Here is a 10,953-nt window from a genome sequence, read left to right on the forward strand (position 1 = left end):
CTATTGGTGTTGAACCTGATCTTCCCAGGGCAGAAGAGCATAAGGGCTGGGCAATGGGGGCAGCTAGAAGGGGCCTGAGGTCAGATCAGAACCCAGGACCCCCCATTCTGGTCCCCATGTTACAATTGAGGAAGCTGGCAGAGAGGATTTAAGAGCCTTTCCACTGTTTCCCAGCTAATCAGCATCAGAGACATGATTTGAACTGGGGTCTTTATAGGCCTTGCCGCCTCTGGGGAATAGACTCCAAAGAGGAGCATCACCTCCCAAAAAATTGAGGTAAAGTCTCAGGAAAAAAAGAGGCCGGGGGCCAATGGAGAAATGTAGCAGGAGCCAGGGAGGAAGGCCGGCAGGCACCCTGGAGCCCATGGGGGAAACCTTCAGGAAGGGGCCAGAGGGAAGACAGTAACTCAATAAGACAGCAAATCTAAAAGGTCCGGAGGAAAGAAGAAAATAGAAAAGTAATAACAAAGCAATAAGGACCGTAACATTGAAAACAGTTGGTTTGGAAAGCAGAGCCAGATGCATGACTCAAAAGTGAGAAAGATATTGAGGAGCCCCATAATATTTTAGAGGAAAAATCCAAGGCCACAGCTCTTGTGATTACTGAACAGGAATAGAAAGGAGTCTGCATACTTCTCTACTATAAATGGTACCTTTACAAAAACTGACTACTGTTATATTGAATCTCTGGGAGCTTGAAGTTCACTGTTGATTGACAGATAAGTCAGTTGGATAGAATGTTCCCAGAGAGGCATGTGGACTCGGGAGAGGGCAGTTGAGAACCCTGGCAGAGGTTCTGGGTCTTTACCTGTCCCTGAGGCTGGAGATCGGTGGATCCTGGTCTTTGGGGAAATAGAGACTTGCAAACTCAACCCTGCAAGCTCCTCCTGTGTTTCCTGTACCATCATCAACCTGTATCAGACCACCATCTCTGATTCTACTGCCCCTAGATGTTAGGAAGTCCATCATCTTAGTCATCTAGGCTTCCCAGGGCCCGGGAGGGATCCGGGAAATGGGCAGGAGAAGAAGAAGAAGGTGGATAAAGGGTGGAAATCTCAATTGATTAGGCTTAAGATCTACTGAAGAAGAAACTGAAGATTTCCCAGCAGTTTGCCTGCTCTGTTGTAGCCCTGGCCAGGCTGGACCAGCTGTCATCTTGATTCCTTCATAGCCTGCAATTAGAGATTCATTATTATCAGTTTAAAATAGGGTCTCCAGTACCTCTCTCCCATACCATTATCCTTCTGTGCCAAATATATTCTAAGTTTAAAGTACCTTCCTGAATTGATTATTCAAAGTCTATTTGGGAAGGGAGTCACACAGTCAGATTACCAACTTTACCTCAGCTGAAGAGCCCAATAATTAATATCAATTAACCCCAGGTGGGTCCTGAAGGGAGACTATCCATTGACCTAAAGGATCCTGCCTGGACAACTGTTATAAAGAGAGAGGTGCCATCCTATCCTCTCTCTGTACTCCATCTTCATATACATCAAATAGGTAGTAGTGCCTCCTTTAATATAACACTACGTAAAAGCCTCACCACAAACCATTGAAAATCAGAAATCCTAAACATACCATTTACTGAACACAGTGCAATAAGTGTTGTATTCAATAAAGGGCCTTTGGAGAAAGAATTAAAATAAAATTGGAGACTAGCATAATTCTAAAGAACTGGTAGGTGAGCCAAAGAACAAATTACAATGTCATCACAGAAAATGATAGTAATGAAAAACATTTCAAAATTCATGGAATACAGCTAAAGCGAACCTGAGAGTAAATTTTATATCTCTAAATGCTTTCATCAACAACCTAGAGAAAGAAGGTATAAATAAAATACATATGACTTAAAATATGTGAGCAACAAACCAAATACTAATTAACAAAAAAGAGAATTCAGAACAAGTGAAGGAGAAATAAAGAAAATGAACAGAACTATCCAAAACTCTTTCCAGTCCTAAGTCAAAGCTGGTAAACAGATGAATATTTACAAAAATATGAAGAACCCATTATAACAAAAGAAGAAACTGACTACTTAATACAATAAGCAAAATCAATTGAACAAGCTCTAAATGAACTCCTAAAGGGAAGGTAGGAAGGAGAACCACCAGACCAGGTGGATTTACAATTGAATGCTATCAAATTTTAAAAGAATTCCTTTACTACCTGGCCACTAGCCTCTCCTTTTGATACAAAAACTCTTGATAGCCAAGGAAGGAAAAAGAGAAAGAAAACTACAAAGCAGTATCCCTAATGAGCACTGATACAATCTCAGAGACAGACTAAGTCAGGTTAATTTTAAAATAAGAATTTGCTTGTGAACCCATCTTGACTTGGGGTTTTTGAAAGTTCATTTGTGTCTTTTCAGGTTCTTTTTCTGAGAGTGGATTATTTAAATCCTTTTTTTCCTTATTCTATTCATGTTTTTGTAAATATTTATTGTTGAAGCAAATAATTTCTAGTGATATCTTTAATTTCTTCTTCATTTGTGGTAAATTCTCCTTTTTCATTTTTGATCCTGGTAATTTGGTTTTCCTCAGTGTTTTTAATCAAATCGGTTTAATGGCTTGCCAATTTTATTACATCCCCCAGGAGGAAAAAGCCAACTCGTTTAGTCAATATTTTTGTTGGTTTTTGTTTTCAATTTTGTTCATCTCTTCTTTGAGTTTCAGAATTTCTATTTTGCTACTTAATTGATGTTTTAAAATTTATTGATTTTCTAGGTTAAGTTAGATGCCCAGTTTCTTAGTATGTTCTCTCATTTGTTTATATACCTATTTAGGGAGACAAATTTTCCCTTTAAAATATCATTTTAATTATATCCCCAAAATATCTTTATGTTGTCTCATTGTTATTATTCACAATCTTTAATCAAACTTCTATCATTTTCAAGATTTCTTCTTTGACCAACCAGTTCTGTCATCTCCAAAAGATTTCTAATCCTTTCCTCAGTACCCCTTAATTTATATAATCTTTATTGCATTGTTGTCAGTAAATACTATATTTAATATTTCTATTTTTACAGATTTGTCAATGATTTTTTATTTCCTAATACATGATCCGTTTTTGTAAAGTTGCCACACAATTGAGAATATACTCCCTTTGAACTCAGTATGATTTAGTTACAGAGCTCTATCCTATCTAACTACACTAAGATTCTGTTCAGGCATTAATTTTTCCTGCTTATTACTTTTACTAGGTTTTTGTAGCTCTTAAAAGGATACACTGAGATCACACACTTTTAGTTTTGCCATAACTTATTGAGGTTTTCCTTTAATCATTTATGTGCCATGTCATTCATTTCATTTTTATTTATTTATTTATTTATTTGTTTATTTGTTTATTTATTTATTTATTTTAAACCCTTAACTTCTGTGTATTGACTTATAGGTGGAAGAGTGGTAAGGGTAGGCAATGGGGGTCAAGTGACTTGCCCAGGGTCACACAGCTGGGAAGTGTCTGAGGCTGGATTTGAACCCAGGACCTCCCGTCTCTAGGCCTGGCTCTCAATCCACTGAGCTACCCAGCTGCCCCCCATTCATTTCATTTTATGTTAAGTAGTGAAAATAACTCATTGTCTATGGTATTTTTCAGCAAAAGGTAGTTTCTCTCTTTATTTCCTTTGATTAAGTCTGTTTTTTCTGTTTCCTTGTCTGAAATAATGATCACTATGCCAGATTTTTTTTAGTTCAACTGAAGCATAATGAATTTTGCTCCAACTCTAACTCCTTATTTTAACTTCGCGTGTGTCTGGATAGTACTGCTGTATTCTGCTTTCTAATCCATATGCTTTCCACTTCATCTCTCAGTCTCAGTTTTGACTCATTATATCTGTCTGTTCATCCCATTCTCTCAGACTTTTCCCCAGCTTTTCTCTCTACCCCATCTTCATTTTGCTCTTTCCTCCCTTTTTTTCCTTTTTACCCACCTCTTCATGATCCTACTCTCTGGGCCTAGAGTACCTTTTGGTTATGATTAATCACTCCATGAGTCTTCCTTTCCTGTTTAGTCCTTCAGTTATTTTCTCCCTGCTCCCTTCTATTTCCCTGTTGAGTTGAATAATCTGTTTCTACACCAAAATTGTTATATGCATATTTATTCTATCTTTCTTTGAGCAGTTTAAATAAAAGTGAGATTCAAGTAATGCCTGCCCCCCACATTTTTATAGACTTCTGATTGCACACCCTGTTTTGAGATAAAATAAGGTTATTCTCTATTCTTTAAAGCTAATATATACATACATACACACACATATATTTCCTTCCTTGTTCTTTCTTCTTTTAGGATCATCAAAACAACAAAACCACTTATCGTCCTCTCTTATAAGATTCCCCCTATGAGTTCTGACAATGATTGAGTTCTGATAGGATCCGTGTACCATCTCCCCATATTTGAATGTAAAGTTCATCCTTTAGTTTGTTCTGATTGCTCATTTATATTTACCTTTTCAGAAGTCTCTTGAATCTTGAGTATTTCAAAGTTGTTTTTCATTTCTAGTCTTTTTTCCCCTCAGTAATTCTTGGAAGTCCTCTATTTCATTGAAGATCCACTTTTTTTCCACCATAGGATTATACTCAATTTTGCTTAGTTCAGTTGTTCTTGATTGTAAACTTTTATCCTTTGTTTTTTGAGGAGAGAGGAAGGAAGACAATGATTCAGAAGAAGGAAGACAAACAAGATAGGACTGGGGAACAGAGGGAATAGTTGGAGATTGGTTGATGCTTTTTGATGATGGCCTGCACCAGAGTGATGGTAGTGTCTGAGGAGAGAAAGGGATAGATATAAGAAATGTTATGAAGGTAGAAGCATCAGGACTTGGCAGCTAATTGGAGATATAGGGTGACAATGTGCTTAAAGATGACACTTAGCTTGTGTACTTGGGGACTGGAAGATGGTGGTGCTCCCAACAGAAATAGGGAGGTTAGGAAGAGGGGAAGGTTTGGGTATGAACTGACCTGTTTTGCCCCTTAGTGCCCCTTAGAGAAATACTCAGTGGTGCAGTACCGAAGTCACATTGGAGTGTGTCCTTTCAGAAGGCTAGAGAAAGTCCAGCTCTGAAATCTGAGAACAGACTTCCTAGGGAAGGTGGAAAAGGCACTGAGCCAGTCATCCAGGTATTCTGTCATTCACAGTTCTCATGACCATTATATATCTGGACCAGATAATCTATAAATTATCTTCTAACCCTATCAATCTGTGAATCAGCCTATCCAGTTCAGACTGTCAGAACATCCATTCTTTAGGTTGAGCTGATGGTGGTCTCCCTGTATTTTCCATCTTTGTCCCAGTTTTTCTCTTTAGAGTTACTTCAGAGAGGTACATTCTTATTTGTAGAGAGGCACTATGGGCTGGTGGAAAAGGTCTTGAAGCACAAAACCTTGTGTCACAATTCAGGTTTCACTTACTAGAAGGGTGTTCTTGGGAAGGGCACTAAAGCAGTCTGAGCTAAATTCAATTTTCTCTTTCGGAAATGTCCTAGCCAACTTGCCTCCATGTTGTAGCTAAGGAAACTGAGGCTAGGGAGGTATAATCCCATAACCAGCTTCAAAAGCAGACTTTCAACACATTTCTTCCTGGAGTCACTGCCAACACTCGAGAATTCCTTGGGGCACATTGATTTTAAGTATCTTCCATCTCACAGAGCTAGGTAGGGCTATTTCTAGGCCTGTCTGTTGCCAAGCCTACCCTTCTCTCCAGGACACACCATGGCCTTCACATAATAATGGTAACAATAATCATATTTCTTTTAAAGTGAAGAATTGAAAGACCTTTATTTCTACAAGTCTATAGTTGTTATTTTTGCCAAGAAATTCTTTAATAGGGATATAAGTAAAAACTATGTATACAGTAGGGGATACAGAAGACATTTAATTTTTTTTCTTTCTTTCAGTTTGGGAAATTAGACTTGAAACCAAGGAATCAACTACACATCTGAGACTTTTGATGCAAGAATCATCTGAGGAAAGATTCCAAAGGGATAATCCCTGTGACTCTAGTTGGGGAGAAGCCTGGGGATGTGGTACTAGTTTAGAGAGGCAGCAGGACAATGAGAAGAATGTCCCTAAATATGATACACATAGAGAGGGCAAGTATAATGAATGTGGGAAGCCTTTCAGTTGCATGTCAGACTTTATGGAGTATAAGCCAATTCATGCTGGAGGAAAATATGAGTATAAGGAATATGGAAAGGCCTTCTCCAAGAATTCACAGCTTATTGAACATGAAAAAATTCGAAGCACAGAGAAGCTTTGTGAATGTAAGATATGTGGAAAGGCCTTCTGCCAATGCGCAAAGCTTGACCAACATCAGATAATTCATAGTACAGAAAAAGCATGCAACAACTATGAGAAAGACTTCCAGCAGAGCTCAGCACTTATTCAACATCAAACTGTTCATTCTGGAGAGAAACCTTATAAATACAGTGAATCTGAGAAAATCTTCAGCACACAATTTATAGGACATCAACGAATTCATACTGGGGAAAAGCCTTATGAATGTATTGACTGTGGGAAGTCCTTTCATCATAGAACAGGACTTATTGAACATCAGAGAATTCATAGTGGGGAGAGAGCTTATGAATGCTATGAATGTGGGAAAGCCTTCTGCCAGAAACCAGGTCTTATTCAGCATCAGAGAATTCATACTGGAGAGAAACCTTATGAATGTAAGGAATGTGGAAAGGCTTTCTGTAGGAATTCACAGCTTACTGAACATAAGAGAATTCATACTGGAGAGAAACCTTATGAATGCAGTGAATGTGGAAAAGTTTTCCGACAACGCTCAAAGCTTACTAGACATCAGATAATTCATACTAGAGAGAAAATTTACATATGTAGTGACTGTGGGAAAGCCTTCCACCAGAGTTCAGCACTTATTCAGCATCAGACAATTCATACTGGAGAAAAACCTTATGAATGTAATGAATGTGGAAAGGCCTTTAGCCTAAGCACACGATTGTTTATACATCAGCGAATTCATACTGGAGAGAAACCTTATGAATGTATCAACTGTGGGAAGGCCTTCCATCATAGAACAGGACTTACTGAGCATCAGAGAATTCATACTGGAGAGAGAGCTTATGAATGTTATGAATGTGGTAAAGCCTTTTGCCAGAGAGCAGGGCTTACTCAACATCAGAGAATTCATACTAGAGAGAAACCTTATGAGTGTAAGGAATGTGGGAAGACTTTTTGCCAGAGAATAGGACTTACTCAACATGAGAGAATTCATACTGGAGAGAAACCTTATGAATGTAATGAATGTGGAAAGGCCTTCCGAGTGAGAACACAGCTTACTCAGCATCAGATTATTCATACCGGAGAGAAACCTTATGAATGTAATGAATGTGGAAAGACTTTCTGCCAGAGCTCACAACTTACAAGACATCAGATAATTCATACTGGAGAGAAACCATACGAATGCAATGAATGTGGGAAGGCCTTCCGCCGAAGTGCAGGGCTTAATCGACATCAGACAATTCATACTGGAGAAAAGCCTTTTGAGTGTAAAGAATGTGGGAAGGCCTTCCGCCTGAGCACAGCACTTACAGAACATCAGAGAATTCACACTGGAGAGAAGCCTTTTGAATGTAATGAATGTGGAAAGGCCTTCCGTCTGAGCATAGGACTTACTGAACATCAGAGAAATCATACTGGCGAGAAACCATTTGAATGCATTGATTGTGGGAAGGCCTTTAGCCAGAGTACACAGCTTAATCGACATCAGAGAATTCATACTGGAGAAAAACCTTATGAATGTAATGAATGTGGGAAGGCCTTTGGCCAAAGATCACATCTTACTCAACATCAGACAGTTCATACGGGAGAGAAGCCTTACGAATGTAATGAGTGTGGAAAAGCCTTTAGTCGAAGCACAGGTCTTACTGGACATCTGAGAATTCATACTGGAGAGAAACCTTATGAATGCAATGAATGTAGGAAGACCTTCCGCCTAAAGACAGGACTTGCCGAACATCTGCGAATTCATACTGGAGAGAAACCATATCAATGTAATGAATGTGGGAGTAACTTTCGCCTGAGCAAACAGCTTACTCAGCACTACAGAATTCATACTGGAGAGATACCTTATGAAGGTAAAGACTTATGAATGTAGTAAATGTATGATTTTCAACCTGAGTACCCACTTTGCCAAAAACTAATGATTTCAAACAAGAGAGAAATCTTGTAGAGGAACCAAATTCTATTAATTTCCCACAGAGGAAGTTCAAAACTTGAGATTCCTACTTTTAAGAAATGTCACAATCTAATGAGCTCATGCTTCTTTTCCTTATTCACAGAAGATAAAGCTATTCCTTTTTAGGAGCCCTAGATCTTATGTCTCTCTCTCATATTCCACATTCAGTCAGTCAACAGGTCTTGTCAATTCTACCTTCATTACCTGTTTTATGTTGTCCCTTTCTACTTGAGTCATTTGACTACCTAGTTCCAGGACTCCTCATGTGTCCACAAGACCTATGGAATAACCTCACAGTTGGGCCCATCTGTACACCACAAATTGTGCAGCTAAAACAGTTCCCTAGAGTAAGAGTCTGATCCTGACATGTCTGTTCATGTTCAATAACTTCCTATTCCTTTCTGGGTGAAATAACTTTTCTTTGGAGCCCTTAAAGGCCCATCCTGTCTTTCCAGATTAACTTCATATTTGTTCCCTTTTACATACTCTATATTCCAACTGCATTGGCCTCCTTTCTCTTTCATGAAGATAAGGTCCCATCACCTTCCTTTGTGCCTTTTCACAAACTATGTCTTCTATTCCAGGAAGGTTCTCCCTCCTCACCCTCTTGGAATCCAAAGCTTCCATTAAGGCAAACTCTAGCTTCTATACTTGGCTTTTCTTGGTCATCTCAGTTTTGTTTCCTGATGACTCCAAGTTTCCATGTTCTGTGCCAAATCCCTCTACCATACCCCAACCACATGGTACATATTGTGTGCATGGTGCCCCTCTTCAGTAGAATTTAATTTTATTTTGATTTTAATTGATCTTGACAAAATCCAAGAATGGATTGGAGAGAAGTAGCCACCTCATTTTACTATGGAATGACACAGTGTTTGGTGTCATACAATTTGTTGTTACCCAATAAGAGCTGCTAAAGTTGGCCCTATATTTAGCCAGATCTAGCCAATGGCCTCTACCCTTGAATCCCTCCTCATCCTATTATTGCTGCTTATACCCTGTTAATCCTCAGGCTGATCCTTAGGGTACCCCAGTGCTCCTAGAGAAAGTCACACTACTTTGTCAAGTGGGCCCTTACAAAACCATGTTCTCTGATCTTAGCTGGGCCTTCACTGCTGCCCACGCATACTTCTAGTCATCCCAGGTTGACTCTGCTCTTGCTGTCTGTTCCAAATCTCTTCACTTCTCACTCTAGCTCAGCCAAGAATCTTGCTGGCTCCTTTACTGTGAAAAAAAAATAGAGGCTGTGTATTATGAATGTCTTCATCTCTCCAATTTCACATCTTAAAACTGCTCCTTGTCATCCCACATTCCTCTTCTGCTCCAGTTTCTGATAAACAGATGGCAGTTCTTGTCAGAGCCCACTTCAGTCAATAAACATTTATTAAATATCTACCATGTGCCAGTACAATGCTAAGTGCTGAGTTATAAAAAGAGGTAAGACAGTCCCTGTCCTCTAAGAGCTTGCAATCTAATGAGGGAGACAACAGGAACTCAATTCATGCAAAGCAAGCTATAGATAGGTTTAATAGGAAATAAAAAAGAGGGAAGGCACTAGAAAAGTTAAGAGCCTTTTATCTGATCCCTTCCCATCTCTTCAGGGAAATTGCTGCTTTTAAAAGATCTCTTATTTCTTATCTTCAGTTTGCCATCCTAACTTCTTTTATCCTGCTGCTTGCAAACAATCCCAGGTCTCATCCTTCCTAAGGAAAGCCTCATTTGAGCCCGCCATTCCTGTAGCCATTACCTTCTTTCTTCCCTTTTACAACCAAATTCCCAGGAAAACAGGCCTCTACCCATTGTCTCCAATTCCTCTCCCCCCAATTCATTTCTCAGCTCCTTGTAGATCTTTCTCCCTTTCGAACCTTCCATTTCCCTGAAATCTCATTCTTCAGGGTTCCCTGCCCGTGATGCCTCTATAATAGTGATAGTAATGATAACTACTGGCCTTTCTATACCACTTCAAAGAACACCAGTCATCTAATGTGATGCTCACAACCAGCCTGTGAAGCTGGGGCATCCCCATTTTACCAAGGAGGAAACGAGTCACAGTTGAAAAGCTTGCTGCCCGACCCAGGGGCATGTATTCAAAGGTCATGTGGCTCATAACAGCCCTCTTTGCTTCTGGCTCCAACTCATCATCCACACAGCTGTCCAAATCTTCATAGTGCCCAGACATGACCATAATAGTCCCTTGCTCAGGACTCTTGAGTGATTCCCAGGCACCTCCAAGATAGACCAAGTAATCTCAGCCTAGCATTTAAAGCCTTCCACAGTGTGATTGACAACAGCTGGCCTTTCAGACTTACTTTTCATTTATATTAGAGGGTTCAGAGGTTTACTTGGAATCAGGAGAGATTATCAACCTTACCTCCATTTCCCCAATATTTAGTAACAAATGTTTGATTCTGTGACCAGTCTGTAACTCAGAATAAAGATGAAATATGGTTTATGCGCAGACATACATTTCTGAAGCCACAGACAATGGAATGAAATCTAGGACCCAGTGGGCTGACATTCAAGGCTCCTAATTAGGGTTTTGGACCCTTGCAACTGAGGGAACATTTTGTGAGGCATTGGGTTCTCTGGCATCAGGCAAGTTGCTCAGCCTAATGATATGTGTCAGTAGCTGAGGTGTAGAAGTAGAAAGTAGAAAGTTCCAAGTAGAAAACAGAAGTCCAAAGATAATAATGTTAGTAGTAATAATTATCACTAACATGGAGTGTTCAAGATTGGCAAGGCACTTTTCAGATGTTAGAT

The 10,953-nt window shown here is 39.4% G+C and overlaps 1 protein-coding gene across 1 annotated transcript; it reads left to right on the forward strand.

Annotated features, from left to right (window-relative positions):
• The first annotated feature begins 6,120 nt into the window (after window positions 1-6,120).
• On the forward strand, window positions 6,121-8,106 carry LOC123230560 (zinc finger protein 345-like). Its single transcript, XM_044656694.1, has one exon. The coding sequence runs from the start codon at window positions 6,121-6,123 to the stop codon at window positions 8,104-8,106; it is 1,986 nt and encodes a 661-aa protein (XP_044512629.1).
• Window positions 8,107-10,953: the final 2,847 nt, after the last annotated feature.

Source organism: Gracilinanus agilis, chromosome 1 (assembly GCF_016433145.1).
Source record: "Gracilinanus agilis isolate LMUSP501 chromosome 1, AgileGrace, whole genome shotgun sequence".
Classification (NCBI taxonomy): Eukaryota; Metazoa; Chordata; class Mammalia; order Didelphimorphia; family Didelphidae; genus Gracilinanus; species Gracilinanus agilis.

Coding starts and splice junctions, on each gene's coding strand:
- LOC123230560 (XM_044656694.1), top strand. CDS start 6,121: ATGTCAGACTTTATGGAGTATAAGCCAATTCATGCTGGAGGAAAATAT.